Below are 16,090 nucleotides of genomic sequence, written 5' to 3' on the forward strand. Positions count from 1 at the left end.
TATTTCTTGCTCCCAAGTTTGTGGATCAGCTGGAATGGCTCTGCTCTACGTGTTTCTCACCCTCCTCCTGGGACCAAAGTGTCCTCCTGGGAGCCGTGGCTTTAGCAGGGCATGTTCTTCTCACGTTGATGGCAGAAGCACAGAGAGCAAGCCTAACTACACAGGCACATTTCAAGGTCCCTGCTTGCATAATATCTGCTAAAATCCTATTAGTTAGAGGAAGTCATAGCTCAAAAACAAGGGATGGAGAACTCTCCTCCCACCGTGTGGACAGAGGAAGGGGTGAAGAATCAGGGTCAGTAATTCAGTTTACTGTGGTCCACGTTCTTGGCCACATTGATTCGTGTCCCTCTCACAGAAAATACCCTTATCCCAAAGATCATGAAAAGACTCATCAATCATAACATCAGGATCTCATGGTACACCTGAAACGAATATAATATTGTAAGTCAACTCTCCTTGAGTAATAAATAAATACATGCATACATACATACATACATACATTTTTTAAAAAGGAAAAAAATATCTCATGATCTGTGTCAGATAGGGATGTGGCTCCTCTTGATCAAGCAACCTAAAATCTAAAATTAAAAAAAAAAAGATATCTACCTCCCACCTCCCAACCCCCCCCCACACACCCAGCATACATTGGTAAAATAGGGACAGGATGACTGCAGTCCACACTCCAGTTCAGAAAGAGGGAGAAGGGGTTCAGAGACTTACTGATCCATGGCCATTCTGAAGTCCTTCTGGGCAGATGTTGGGCAAATACTCTGGGAAAGGGAATGTCTCTTGACTAGGCCCAAGCTCTACGCTCTGGGGTCGATTCCCTAAGCCATGGTTTTCCGTAGCTCTTGGCTCTGCTCTCTGAAAGCCCTTCCTTTTCCATTAGCCTTGTTGGCCACGTCTAAAGAAAGCATTGGAGAATAGGCCTTTGGGCAGCCAAAGAGCCTTCTTTGTCTGCTTCCTGCCTGAAGAAAGTTAGGGACCCAGTGGTCTTTTTACATCTTGAGTGGTCTCAGTCCCTTGAGCCTAAGCTGATCATAGTTTTGGCCACACACCTCCCTCAAACACTTTATGGGTTTTCTATGTATTTGATTCCACTTAACCCCATGTACCAAAAAGCACACCCACAATTATTTTTGAGTCACGTCAGTCTCTCTCAACTCAATTATGATGACTTTGGGTGCATCAGGCTTCTGTGGGGCCATGCTCTTAAGCTTTCTAGAAGCTCTTTTGAGCAGCTGAGAGCATCTACTGAATGGTACCTTATTATTTTAGAGTATTAATAAAAGATGCTGTAACCACATCCTCGAGTTGATCTGACCCACACGCTGTATCTTAAGGCCATGACCTTGGTCTGATCTTTGTCCCCAGGCTGTATATTAATTTGAAACTGATTTACTGGCTGGAGAAGCTGGAGTTGACTGATCTCTTGTCCATGTCAGCGAGTTCTGGGCTCTCTGTATTCCCTCTAAACACTCCCTGTGACACTCCCTGTTTCTTTTATGAATTCCTCTTTCTTCTAAGTCCTTATCAAATTCAGCCCAAAGGAGCCAGCTCTTGCTTTCAACATTTTACCTGGAAACTCTCTTGCCCAAATCCATTGGTTCTCTTCAAGTTACTGTAGATTGACAGTTTTACCAAGCACTTTGTCTCTGCAGAGTATGGGTAACCTTTTTTCAAGCCTCCTCTAACAGTTTGCTCACTGCTCAGCACTTGGTCCCAGAGCCAATGCTACATATTTTTGTTTTTGTTGCTTATACACGCCACTCTTGGTACCAATTTCTGTATCTATCAACTATTATCACAATAATGCCGTGTAACAAACAAGCACATCTAATTTCAGAGGCACACAATAATGCGCATTTGTTCCCATTCATGAGTTTTTTCGTTGGCTGGTTCTGCTCTGCATGTCCTATATTCTCCTCCTGGAACCAAAGCGCACTCCTGGAATCAGTGCCCTAGCCAAGGCATGTACTTCTCATGGTGGTGGCAGAAGTATAAGAGGGCAAATCCCATGGTACAAGCTCATTTCAAGTCTCTGTGTCACACCTGTGAACATCTGGTTGGTCAAAGCAAGTCACATGAACCCAAAGCCAAGGTCCAGGGAAATACACTCAGCCTTTTGTGGGAGAAACTGCAGTTACATTTCAAAGGGCATGAACACAGGGAAGGGTTGAGAATTGAGGCCAAAAATTCGATCACGGCCCCTTCAGCACATCCTGTATGAATAATCCAGCATTTCTGGCTTTAAATGTAGGGATGTGGGGCTCCAATTATTCTCAGTTTGGGGGCTTAAGCCCAAATCAGGATACTCAAGAAAGTACTGGTAGCAACATCTGACACCTACCCAGACATGTGTGCACATATATACCTACTTATGGACATATATAAGGTTCTGTACCCTTAGACCTTTCTCTCTGAAAACATATAAAAACACATGCACACTGATATTCTCACATGCACAAACATACACCTAATCTCTACATACAGTTGCACATGCTCTCATGTATGTGTGTGTCTCCTTCAAGGCTCATGCCACCTCCACACCTGTGAGGAAATCATGCCCCTAACAGATTGGAGCCACCAAAACAATCCCCCCTACCCCGTGTTTCCCCACTCAGCCCTCCCTCCAGGTCTCCATAGTGACCACTACATACGTGCTGCTCTCTCCTCCAACCCCTGATCCCCTCATGCTCAGCAGGTAAACTCACCTGCCTTGCAGGGAAAACCAAAGCCACCAGATTTTTCAGACCTGTGCCCAGAGCTGCAGTTGGTCCCTACAGTACCTTAGTGCTGGGTTAGGAAAGACACTTAACTGTCATCTATTGGAAAATTATCATGATGCACAATTTTTATTAGAATAATGTCCTTTACTGCCATCTGCCGCAGATGTGTCATAATAAATATACAATTCGATTATGTCTGTGTTGTGAACAGCACCCCCCTTATACGTGGCACCCTTCATCAGTGTAAAGCTTGTGCCACCATCCATGGCATTCTGGCCTGTAACCACCTCCCTCCTCACGGATACACCCCACCACCCACAGGTACACCCTCCCTCAGACACTGTCTCCCTGCAGGGGTCGCCCCTGCTCAGAAGGCTGCCCCCTGTCCTCAGCATATGTCTCCAAGAAGTGAGCAGTCCGGGGCCTGTCCCCCACCTAGGGCTGTTCTGAGCCCCCAGTCGCTGAGGGGCATGAAAGCTCTTTGTCACCCTCACACGGGCACATATGCTCTCAGGCCATATGCCAGCAGGTGGGTGGATGCGGAGGCCACTTACTGAGATGGTGAGAGCCTGGGAGGGGCGGGCCCCTCCGGAGTGGCCCTGGGCAGGGCACGGAGCTTGCCCACCCCCCACCCCCACCCCCCGCTTGCTGGGGGCTGGCCAGCTTCCCAGCTGTCAGCACCCCCTCTGTCCCTCCCCTTCTCTGACCCAGATTCCACATTCCAGAAATAGCTCTGGCAGGTGACTGGCAGGCAGGGTCGGCCCCAGCCGGGATGGTGGGGGAAACAGAAGCTTCGCTACATACACATGCCCCTCCCCAGCCAAAGGACCTACCTGGGAGGGCCCACGGGGGTGTCATTACCCCCTCAGTCTGCCCCATCCTGCCCCCTCTCTCTCCACTTCTGAGAAAGAAAAGAAAGAACAGAGAACGCGCTCGTCCCACTCCTCCCTTCTCCGACGCTGCCCATCCCCCATTAGCGCTCATTCTCCTCTTCTCCCTCCCTTCCTCCATCCCTTCCTTCCAGCTTCCCCTCCCCTCCATCATCTTAGCCTTCTGTCTGCCTGTCACCCTCAGCCCCGTTTCTCCCCCCCCCAGCCTCTCTCCCTTTCTTCTCAATTTCTGGCCCTTCTCCCTCCCCAGCCTCCCTTTCTGTGTCTCTCCCACTCACTCTGACTCACAAGGGAGGCTGTGACAACACCTAGGAGCGGTGGCTGCTGGGTGGTACCTGCCACCTACCCCTGCCCCGCACCAACTGCATTCCCCGCAGCTGCACATGGGTACACGTGTGTACACGCGCACATGTGCAAACGTGCACATGTGCACACACGCACATGTGCACACACCTGGAGTCACTCTCTGGCAGTGCTTGGGATAGGTTTCTGGACTGGGAAACACCCTTGCTCCTTGCTCAGGGGCCCTGAGTTCTAGATTCAGCTGCGCTGTGTCACTCTGGGTGGGTCCTGACCCCTCCCTGCGCCTCAAATTCTCCATCTATGTTGTGAGGCTTGGGTTTGGGGACCCCCAAACACCTCCTATCTGAGTCACAGAATGCTCTGTTCTCCCTTCTTTGTCCCCTCTCCCCTCCCCCAGAACTCTCCCAGTTTCTTCTCTGATTTACTCTCTCCTCCATAGACACAGGAAGGGAGGCTGACAAAATTCCAGTAAGCAGCCAACCTTCCAGGCAGCCTTGTCCCCCAAGCCCTTTCCCAGGCCTAACCCTCCACAGTCTCCGGTTATTACACTACAGGTTCCTTTCAGGTTGGACACTCCAATCCCCAGAATATCAGGGCTGAGAGGAACCTGAAAGACTATCATGTCCAGAGATGCAAATAGACTTCAACTCACATGTCATCTCTGATCCCTGGAGCTCAGGACTGAGATTGGGTTAAGCAGAGAGAAATGTGCCACCATCGATTAGTGATGGCTGCTTTGTCCAGGAATGTTGCACTTATCTGACGTTCCTTATTTAGCCCAGTTAACCACACACACACACACACACACACACCCGTTTACAGATATTTTACAAAGAAACTGTAGCCTAGAGGAGGTGAGTGTCAAGTCAGGGTCACCCAGTTAGAAGGTCAAGGAGCTGTTTCCCACCTCGGTCTGCCTGGCTTGAGTTCCCCATTATCCTGTGTTGGGGAGGCCATCCAAGGTCCTGGTAAAGAGATGCAGTGTGGTCACAGGAGTTTCAGGGAGAATTATCTGGCCACATGGGCAAGATGGATTGGAAGCTGTGCAGTGGTCCAGGCAAGGCACAGTGAGGCCTGGGCAGGGGCCATAGAGTCAGAGAGTAATGGGAGGGTCCAGGAGGCCTTCCTAGAGTGAGTGATGAGGAGCCAGAATTCCCACCTCCTGAAATAGGCACCTCTCCACAGAGGGCACTGGGCAGAAGGTGGGCTTCCTCCCACAGCCCCACCCAGCCGTGGACCAGGAAGTTCCTGGTTAACTGAGTTACTCTCCTAAGTCCCATTTTTAGGCAGACCCACTGAGCCTTCTGGGGGAAATAGTGATTGGGCTTAAGAACTGGTGGGCAGGCTGGGAACCCCAGCTTTGAGATTCTTGAACAAGAATAATTCCTTACTCCCTTAGGGGTAGAGAGGTCAGGCCAAAGGAGGAGAGACTAAGGTGCTTAAGTTGAATCTCGGAGGCCCTGAGGCCATGGTTAAGGGCAAGAGCCTTGCAGTGAGGCAGCCCTTTCATTGAATAGATGCTTACTGATCACTTCAGTGGGCCAGGCTCTGCTCTAGGCACCAGGGACACATCAGTGAACAAAAGGGAAACCTCTGCCTTCATAGAGACTACATACTTTTGGGGGGGGCATATGGGGGGAGGCAGACAAAACAATAAGCATAAATAACTCAAATAAGTGTATGGTTTATTGGCAAGTAGTGTAGGGCAAGGAGTACTGGGAGTGCCAGCAGCAGGAGAAGGGTGCTGCAGCATCAACAGGGTACCACGATAGAACTCATTGAGACAGATGTTTGAGCAAGCACTTGAAGGAAGTGAGGGAAGGAGTAGGCTGGGGAGGTACTTCAGGCAGGGAGAAGAGTGGTACAAAGGCCCTGAGGCAGGAGGGTGCCTAGTGCTTTGGAGGAGGAGCAGGGCTGGTGTGGTTGGGATGGAGCAAGACAGAGTCAGGCATGTGCTTTGGGGCTTCCTGAATTTTCCTAAGTAATCAATCTAAAGATAAAGACTAAGTGAATGGTATAGGTGTAGCATAGTGACTGTGAGAAGGGCAAAGTAAGCTAATATTTTCAAAGTGCTTAGTACAGTGCCTGGCATCAAAAAAAGGCTCAATAGCCCTCAGTTGCTTTTGTTACTATTATACCTTTATGCAAGACAGTGGCATTGGAAAGACTGTATCATCTTCTTGAGTAAGATGCTTTTTTAAAAAAATTAATTTTGTAATTTATATTTTTGGTTGCGTTGGGTCTTCGTTGCTGCACGTGGGCTAGAGAAACTAATTGTGGCGAGTGGGGGCTACTCTTCGTTGCGGTGTGCGGGCTTCTCATTGTGGCGGCTTCTCTTGTTGTGGAGCACGGGCTCTAGGAGCATGGGCTTCAGTAGATGGGGCACGCGGGCTCAGTAGTTGTTGCACATGGGCTTAGTTGCTCCGCGGCATGTGGGATCTTCCCCAACCAGGGATTGAACCCGTGTTCCCTGCACTGGCAGGCAGATCGTTAACCACTGCGCCACCAGGGAAGTCCCTTGAGTAAGATTCTTTTCTCCACTTTACATTTGGAAAAGAGCTGCACAGAGAAGGGAAGGGACTTGCCTAGGTCACCCAGCAAGGCAGGTGGGGGAGCAGAAGCTGGATCTGCAGGTAGGCGCAGATGAGGGATGAGACCCCAAGGACCAGGACTGTGAGTAAGGGGACTCGCAGGGGAGAAGTGGGGAACTGGGAAGGCCATGAGCCGTGAAGGGAGTGACTTATGAATTTAGGCAGCTCCTACTGCACTTGGCTCTCCAAGGCATCCTGGATGTGATGGTTTTTACTACGGAGGAAACGAAGGCTTAGGAGGTTGAATGAGTATCTTGTCCAAGGTCACACAGCCCTCCGGAGGCTGAGCAGGGATTCTAACCCAACCCGGAGGACCTCAGGTGAGCACAGCAAAGCGAGGATGGAGTAGAGGGGACAACCAGAAACACTTAGGACGCACAGTCGATAGTACCCGGGGGGCTAATTTGACCACACAGAGATGAGAAGACCACCTCAGACTGCTTGTTCTGAGCCTCAGTTTCTCCCGGGAACAGCGAGGTGACGCCACGGTAAACTGGTGCAGATTCTCCTGGTCCCTCTCTCGTCAGGGAGCATGCGTCTGGTTCCAGCTGGAACCGGTTTGGTGGGGGCGGCTAGAGGGGCGGAGTCCCCCGTGCCTAGGCATGCGCGTGCTGACGTGGGCGCGCGCTCCCTCTCGGGGTCGGGCGGCCTGGGCGTAGGCTGGACTGAGCGCCCCGCGCGCTTACGCACCCGCCCCTCCGCGCGCGCGCTACGGCCACGTGCCGAGAGGGCTGCGCGCGCCCCCGCTCGTCCCGGGAGTCCCGAGCGACGAGCGCGCGCGTGACGTGAGGGGCGGGGAGGGGCGGGGCCGGCGTGGGGCTTTAACCCAGAGGCCCCGCCCCTCGGGCTTACAAAACCGGAGCCTCGGGCCGGGCCGCGTGAGGGAGGAGGGTGAGTGCCCGCCGCTGGCCGCAGCTGCCGCCAGCCCGTCCGTCACTTCGTCGGTCTGTCCGGTCCACGTCGTCGCCGCCGCCTCCTCAGCCCGGACGCCTGGGGCCCGCCCAGCGCCGCCCGGAGCAGCCGCGGCCCCGCGAGGAGACGGGCGCCGCCCCCGCCCGGCCCTGCCCTGCCCCCGCCCTCCTCCCCTTCTGTCCGTCCGTCCGTCCGTCCGTTCCCCCGCCCGCTCGCGCTTCCGTCCTTCTGTCCGGCCACCAGCCCTCGGGCCCGTAGCCCCGCTCCGCCCGCTTTGTCTCTCCCTGGCTCGCTGTCTCTTTGTCTCTGCCCTCGCGCTGCCTCCCAGCCCCTCCCTCGCTCTCCGATCTTGGGTCCCCCTCAAGGCGCTCGTCTCATCCCTCAGAGCCTCCCCCCCTCTGAGCGCCCCTCATCTTTGGGGACCTTTTTATCAGAACACCTTCCACACTCCCCCAAGGCTCTCCTCTGAGCTTCCCGCACATCCCTTGAGGGTCCTCCCTTGCATCTGTCCCCCCAAATCCCAGGGGTCTTGCCTCCTCTTAGCCCTCATTTCTTCAGGGTTTTCCCTCTTTTGGTGTCCCCCGTATACGCTGATACCTCCTAGATCCCTTGGGGTCTCTCCTTGGGACCCCCAAAGCTCCCCAGCTCCCAGACTTCAGCGCCCCTCCCTGCCTTCCCTTGGTTTGTCCCCTGTCGCTGTCTCTCCTTGTTCTCTCTCGGGCCTCCGCGCTCCTCATTCCTCTGGGTCGGGGGCCCCTGCTTTGCTCTCCCTGCCTCACTCTGCCCCCGCATCTGTCTTGCTGGTGTCACCACTCGATGTCTCTTGCGCTGCAGACCCCCTTTTAAGGCGACTCCTTTGCCAGGGCTCTTGCCGCTCCCCCTTGCTTTCTCTGCCCCGGTCCCCTGTCTCCCCTTCTCTCTGCTCCTGTGTCTCTCCCTCTCCCCTTTTCTGTCTTTGCCGGTCTCTGGGTCTCTGACCCCCATCCGGCCCTCATGGCTTTGTGTCTGGAGCTCTTGAAGCAATGTGAGTGGTGGGGTGTCCGGGTCTGGCTGGAGTCCGCCCGCAGGCTGGCCGCGGCCGAGGCTCCATGGGGTTGGCGCTGGGGCGAGGGCTGGCGCTGGGGCAGGAGGCTCTGGGGCCTCCCCACAAAGGGGGCAAGGAGGGAGGGGCCAGGCTGTCTGGCAGAGGTGGGAGTGGGGAGCCTTCCTGCTCTGAGGCTTCTGCTTTAGTTGCTTGTGTGTGTGGACGGTGCCACGGGCTGGGCATCCCTGCCCGCTTGGCCCTGCATGGCCTGGCATTTTGTGATTGCTTGTGGGCAGGCCTGGGCTATTTTGGAGCCAGCAGGATGTGATATCACTTGGGCGTTTATTTAGACCCGATTGGGGGTGGGGACTGCGTTCTTGCCAACTTGAGTAATCAAATTTTGCAGGGGGGGGGGTGCGGCCTCCTAGGCAGCTGGGCTGTAAGGTTTGTGGCCAGAACTTTGCCAGCCACCAGACTGGGCAGGTGAACCAGGGTGTGTGCTGCCTTGGTCTTGCTGAGGCTGTCAATCAGGGTGAGCGGAGAGGGGGGTTGTTTTTAACCTGACCACCCTTGAGGATTGGGTTTGGTGGTCTAAGACCTCTGCGGCCAGCCTCAAGCTGTGTGACCTTGAATGAGACCTTCAACCTTTCCAAGTCTCAGTTTCTCCATCTGTAAAAAGGGAATAATTATGGCAGCCTCACAAGGTTGTCGTGACAATCAAATGAAATATCTGTTAAGACACTTCGGGAACTGTCAGCCTGTCCTTAAACTGAGCCCCACAGAGGGAAAGCAGCTTGCCCGGGGCACACAGGCTAGTTCATGGCAGAGTTGGGACAGGGATTCAGGCCTGGGACTCCCCAGCCCAGAGTTCTTTACCCTCCCCCCCACTCCATTGCCACCTGGTTGTTCAGCAATGCACCTGCCCTTCCAATAGGGCAGGGGGCAGGCTGCCCCTTTTTATGCCCCCATTCCTGGTTGATCTTTGCCAGTTTGTAAAGATAGGTGGGTGTGCCCAGCTGGATGTCTGTGCGGGAGACAGTTGGATTTTCCATGTTCCATCCCATTGTTGTTTAAGGGTGGGCCCTGCTTGGCCAGTGGCACTTGGGAATAAAGTCTGTCAGTTCGTAGTTGTGAGCCCCACCTGCTTTTCCAGCTTCCTGTAGAGTGGGGGAACAAAGGCTCCAGCTGAGAGATGCTCCACAGACAGCTGGGGTCTGCTGTCAAGGAGCCTCAGATGTCCCAGAACTTTGGAGCAGGAGATAAGATCAGCTATTGTAGCCCCCTCGTCTTACAGACAGGGTCCAGAGAGACCAGGGACCCACAGAGGATTTCAGCCAGGACTCCTGTGTCCTCTGCCGTAGCACTGCCTCTGAGGAGGTTGCTCTCTGGCTGGTGTCACCTGCCCACTGGTGTATAATGACAATTTCCAACATCCGTTGACCTTTTACTGTGGGCCCTGAGCTTGACACGCTACACAGACTACTTGCAGCAGGGAGGAGAAAGGGCTTGGTCTCTGGCCTGAAAGTGGAGGGAATCAGGGTTGTGGTCCCCACATCTTACCTCTCAGGGAGGCTGCTTTCGCCTGGGCTTCAGCTTCCTTATCTGTAAAGTGGGAATGATAATCCTTGTCCTAAGGCTGATTCTGAAATCATGGAATCCCTAAAGAAATTCTGTGAGGCAGAATGCCAAGGTTCTATTCTCGGCTCTGATGCTAAGATGCTGTGTGGCTTCAGACAAGTGTCTTCCTCTGTCTGTATTTTTCCTTCAAAAAAATGAGGAAGCTGGTTGTTGTGCTCTCTTAGGTGCTTCCGGCCCTGACATTTGAGGATTTTAAGGTAACTGAAATGCCACCTATTTGCACCTACATCTCATCTCACCTGTTAAAAGTGTGCTTGATCACAAAATAAGAGGCAGAATGTGTTGAGTGCTGCCAGATGTGTGCTGATAATGTGCTGTGGGGTTTCATCGGAGACATATCTTGTCCGGGCAAAGGGATCAAAAAGGCTTCCAGAAGGAGGCAGTGCTTGAGCTGGGCCCCTATACCAGACATGTTCTGCCTCTTATACAAACTGTTCCAGAGAAAGAGTTCGGGTTTTCGGGCCGCAGACACCTGGTCTTGGTTGGTCTGCATCACTCGCTGCCTGTGTAATCTTGGGCTAGTTACTTTCTTTGAGCTTCAGTTTCCTCGTCTGGACGCAAGATAATCATAATTACACTGCAGGGCTGTGGTGAGGATTAAGTGAGATTCTACATTAAAAAATAACTGGTACACAGTAGGCGTTTAATAAATGTGAACTTTCACCTCCAGATAATATCTGGATCCCTTTTTGCTTTGTGGGAACAAGGCAGAGGCCCAGCCTCTCCCTCTACCCGCTGTGGCTGGGGTTCAGGTAGCAAGAAAAGCACCTCCTGGCTGTTCTAATATGTAACAGCAGTGATCCTCTAACCTCTCGCTTGCTGTGTGGGACATTGTGTAATCTGCCAGGCTCTTTCCTTTCATAATCTGCCAGGCTCTTTCCTTTCCATTGTTCCTCCCAACAGCCTTGGGAGGAAGTCAGAAGCCTGTGGAGTTCTCCCTGTTTCACGGGTGAATGAAGAATAGGGGCCCAGGGAGGGCTTGCGCCCAGGCCTCTTGACTTGGCTCCCCCTGCAACCCACAGTGTTGCTCCACATTTATTGCTGCTGCCCGGTAGCCTACCGCTCGGGCTGCCTTCTCTGGATCCGGCGTCTGTTCTGCAAGGAGGGTTTGTTTGGCATTTCCCCAGCCTCTGAGCTCATCTCAAATTTAAATGGGACTAGCTTGAGGTTGGGTGGGGACTGAGTCACCACCTTCCCTGGCTTTCTCATCCTGAGCAGCAGCCAGACACACCCAGAGGGCCACTGCCGTAGACCTGCAGGTTGTAGACCCTGCACACAACAGGCTTTCCTCCCAGAAGCTCGGATGGCTCAGGAATGTCTCCCTCTGGGCTCTCAGGGGAAGGCGGCAGTGGTGGCTCCATATGTATTTCTTCACCTCAGGGATCTGGAAGCACAAGCCACACTGAGCTGTTGTTGCCTGGCCTCTCCTGCTCCAAGCCTTTATTTGTGCTGTACTCTCCCCCATGGTGCCGTCTCGTCCCTTTGAGGCCCACATTGTCAAATGCCACCTCTTCCAGGAAGTCTCTGATTGCTGCCTCTGGAGTCAGACTGTGAATTCGGTCCCAGGTCCATACTTGCTGCAAGTGTGACCTTGGTTGGAGATCACTTTACCTCTCTGTGCCTCAGTTTCCTCATGTATAAAAATTAGGCTCCTCATCTTTACAAAGTTCAGGTTCCTGAGCTCTATCCCCAAAGATTCTCATTTGGCAGGTCTGGGGGCAGGAATCAGCTTTTTAAACCAGCCCTCTGGAGGAGTCTGATGCTGAAAGCCTGTGGGCCGCACTCTGGGTAAAGCTGAACTGAGAGTTTCTTGGGTTGGTGTCACAGTTTGGCTTGTCCCTGCTGTGTGACCTTGGATTGATCGACTTTCTGCGCCTCAGTTTTTTTCCCTGTCAGACTGGGATGGAAATGCCTTCCTCACAGATTGCTCTGAGGATGCAGACTCGTGTCGTAAAGGCCCCTCAAGAATTGGGAACCTGTCTGCTACACTGCCATTCACTGGGTGTCGGGGACTGTGCTAAGCACTTTCTGGCATTATCCTACTGCATTATTGCAACAATCCTATGATACAGGTCCCAATATTATCCCCATTTTACAGGTGAGGAGACTGGCCCCTCATCATGGTCTTTGTTTCAGGCAGGATTGGTTGTTTCCAGAAGCAGATTACCCTTCCCCTGCGCAGTCCCAGCAGCAGACACTGTCAGACCTGGCCAGGGTGAGGGCTGTGGAATTGAACATCTGGGCAGGAATGCAATCCAGTCGTCAACAGGAATTTAATGAGGCTATCGAGGTGTGCTGTGTGAGTGCCTCTCAGGTTCCCAGGTTTCCTCGTCCTGGCTGTGGCTGCCTCACCTCCCTCAGCCTGTGTTGGAATCAGCTGATTCCTCACCCACCCACTCCTGGGAACCAGGGCTACCTTAAAGACAAATAAAATCCATATTCTAGAGCTAAAAGGTTATTGTTTCTTGTCTCACTGTAAGAAGCGTGCTAAGGGAGGAAAAGGGACAGGGATGTGCCTCGGATCCCAGAAGAAGACCATGTCAGGGCCAGGTGAGAGCCATAGCGCTGTCTCCCCACCCAGGTCTCCCTCATTTCTCTGTCCCGGGCCTGGGTCACCCTGGGGAGAGCTGGTGCATGGAGGTCTGGTTTGGCCAGTGAATAGGACAAAAGCAAGAAAAGTGGTCCCAAGTGGTTGGAGCTGGACTTGGCTCAGCTTGGAGCTGAACTGGGCTTGGAAAACACTTTCTGTCCAGGGGCCTGCCCTCCCAGCCCTGGGCCAGGCTCCGAGAGGATGGGAGAGATCAGACAGACAGGGCCTCTGCCCCTGGGAACTTAGGATCTGACAAGGGAGACAAGGCCTACAATTATGAGAGACTGTGTGACAGTCTGTAATTAAGCATCTGCTGAAGGAAAGCATCGTCTGAGAAGGAAGAAGTGAGCATGAGCCAGAGGAAACAAGAGCCCTTTTGAGGGGGGCTGGATTCACAGAGGCCGACATTGGGGCTGATGTTCCTGGGAATGGTTTCTGCAGAGGCACAGGTGTGGGGGCTTGACAGGGTAAGTGCATATTATGGAAGCTGAGTAGACTAGTTTTGCTGATGCATCAGGGCTCGGGGAGGAGCCAGGAGATTGTAGGCAGCATAGAACGTGAGCTGAAGAGCAGAGGCTTTGGAGAGCCATGGAAGGTTTTAGAGCCGGGATGGCACAGCTGGAGGATTTTTTCAAGATGAGTCAGGCTGGGTGAATTGGAATGAATGAAAGTGACAACAGGGAGGAGCTTTGTAGGCAACTCGGAGAAGGGAGAGGGCAGGGTTCGGGTGGGGCCCGTGCGAGTGGGAAGGGCCAGTTGGGGTAGCAGAGGATGTTGTGTTCCCTGAGGAGAGCCTGACTAGGGGGCCTGATGGGCCATCGGGAAAGATGTTGGGTGTTGCTACTTGGAGCAGGAAGTAACAGTCTGAGCACACTGCTCGCACACCTGCTCTATGCCAGGCTCTGTGCCAGGGCCTCCATGGATGCTCTCATGAAATCCTTACAGCGAGCCCGAGGCAGGTGGACTTAACCGTCCCCATTTTACAGATAAGGAACATGTGGCTCAGACCCAAAGCTGACTGTCTGCAAATGCTGGCTCTTCCCACAGTTCAGCTCTGCTTCTTGGAAAGGAACCTCCTACTGTTAGGATCCCAGGAATCTGAGCCTTCTTGCCCCTTGGATTGGGGGCACCTAATACATCCCCTAAAGGCCAGAACCCCCTACTTTCTAAAGACCTGGAAGATTGGGGCTGGGTACCAGCTCAGAATTTCTTCAAGGTGGGAGAGTCAGGGAATTGAGGGGCCTTCACATCAGCAGTTTTACTCACCAGGCTGTGAGCAGCCTCCAGAGCTGGGCCTCGTGTGTGTCTAGTGCAACAGTGGGCATGTCCATGACTGGGCCCACTGGGATTCTCAGCCAGCCCCCACCGGAGAGGGTGGGCCCTGGCCCAGCCACAGAGGCAGGGAGGGACTTGTCTGAGGTACTCTCAGCACAGGAGAGCCAGGTGATGAAGCCTATTTCCCAGGCTGCAGCCAGGGATAGCCACTGGGCAGAGGGAAGGGGAAGGGGACTGGTGCTTAAGAGCGGCTAGCGGGGGAGGCAGCAATGGTTGGCGGCGGTGTGCAGCTAGGAAACTGGTGGCCAGTCATTCTCGGTGTGCCGCCCTGAGCAGGGCCTTGTCCTGGGGTCGTGAGGCCACATGACAGGCACAGCCTCTGTGTTCCACTCACCCCACTCCTCCCTTGTCTCCAATAAACACCCCCAGGATCCTTCTGCCAGTCTGCTTTGGCAAATTCATACCAAAATCAGGACAAAGGTTTTGATGAGGGATTTTTGTGCTCCTTTGGAACAGACACAGCCTGAGAAATGTTCGGCTATTGGAACAGTGAACTAGACTGACCTGTGCTGTGCCTTTCAATTGTAGCTATTCACTTGATTAATGCTTTACCGTTTGCCAGGTGCTTTCTTGTAAATGTGATCATTCTCATATGTATTCATTCTTTTCATTTCGTTTTTAGCACATTGTTTCTGGATCCTTAATATTTGTGTAGCCTGTTTTTTAATTTCAAAGCACTTACATCTACTTTATCTCAGTAGGTTCTTATACAACCCTAAGAGGATTGCTATTCTTGTCATCATCATTTTCCAGAAAGTGACTCGCCCAGGGTCACTCTGGGATTCACTGGCTGAGCTGTTGTTCACTTATTCAACAAATATTTATTAAGTGCCTGCTGTGTGCCAGGCGATGAGCTGGCCCTGGGGATACAGTGGCAAGCAGAGCTGTCTTAGAGACTTAGCTTCTGACCTCCCAGAGTCCACAGAATCATCAAGGTCTAGCCAGGATCCACCCTAGCTCTCCTGACCCCCATCTTGGGCTCTTTCCACTGCAGACCCCTGGAGTTTGGGCCTGAGGCTTAGATCTAGACTGTTGTAGCCTGTGAGTCTTCAGCCTGGAGCATCACGGTAAAGCAAGCCAAGGCAGCAAGTGTCTGCAAACTGAACTTCAAAAGTGACAGAAGAGGTCTTCGGTAATGACTTAATTATTAACGAGAAGGTGAGGAAGGGCATCTCTACAGAAGGCCATCTGCTCCTCCCCAGGGGGGAGGAAGTCGCGCAAGGGCTGCTGTACCTAAGATCCGGGCCTGAATTTTCTGCAGCCTCCAAATATTTGATTACAGTCTGCACAGGTGTGGAGCCCTGTGGCCATGTGCTAAGCTGGGGACCCTCCTTGCTTCCTTTAATATTAAATGAGATGAAATAAAGGCATATCTTAGGATATCAGTCTGGAAAGGACTCTCCCAGCCCCCTCACTTCCCATGAGTGGGAACCAAGTATTGGAGGGGACGGGATCCCATACTGAGAGAGACATTATTCTTTCCCTTCCCCTGTCTTACCAGCCTGACTTAATTTCCCCAGTCCTTCCTGTAGGAACCCTCCCTGCTCAGCTGTACCTACTGAGCATTCAAAGCCCTCTTGAAATCCTTCTTATGCCTTAAGGCCAAGTTTTTCTGAGTCTTCCCTGCTACTTTCTGCCCTGCCCAGAGGCCTGTGCTGTCCAGGCTGCCTCCATCTACTGTCAGAGGCTGACCACCTGTTCTGCAAGACTAGACCAGCAGCCCTTGAGGAGACTTCAAAATCCAGGTGTCTGGGCCTTGCCTCCAGGGAGTCTGATGCCTGAGACCTAGAGGGAAGCTTCTTTGGGTACATTTTGCTGGAGTTATTTTTTTATGTGCAGAAATTATGCTTTTATTGAGAAAGCAATACATGTATGTGGTTAAACATTTCAAACTTTGTAGGAGAAAAAAGGGGTCCAGTGAAAAATTAGTCTCTCTCCCACCTAGGCTCCTAGATAATGACTGTGAACAGTCTTGATGTTTCCTTCCAGAAATACTCTGCATACACGGGCAGCTGTGTCAGTACATCCCTTTTTATTACCTACTGCCTGTTGTTCTGTACCTTGTCTTCTTCATA

The 16,090-nt window shown here is 52.7% G+C and overlaps 1 protein-coding gene across 5 annotated transcripts in view; it reads left to right on the forward strand.

The window, feature by feature from the left end:
* The window catches only part of DLGAP4 (DLG associated protein 4), a gene marked incomplete at its 5' end in the record, with an annotated part of 91,801 nt that overhangs the window by 15,314 nt on the left and 60,397 nt on the right, over positions 1-16,090 (forward strand). For 2 of the 5 annotated variants that reach the window (XM_079719860.1, XM_079719859.1), the window contains one exon: positions 8,422-8,452. The exons of the other annotated variants lie outside the window; for them this stretch is intronic. In XM_079719860.1, coding sequence (XP_079575986.1) covers positions 8,422-8,452 — 31 coding nt within the window. Of the gene's footprint in view, positions 1-8,421; positions 8,453-16,090 lie in introns of those variants that run through there. 5 annotated transcript variants of the gene reach the window in all.

Source organism: Hyperoodon ampullatus (assembly GCF_949752795.1).
Source record: "Hyperoodon ampullatus genome assembly, chromosome: 14".
NCBI classification, from domain to species: Eukaryota; Metazoa; Chordata; class Mammalia; order Artiodactyla; family Ziphiidae; genus Hyperoodon; species Hyperoodon ampullatus.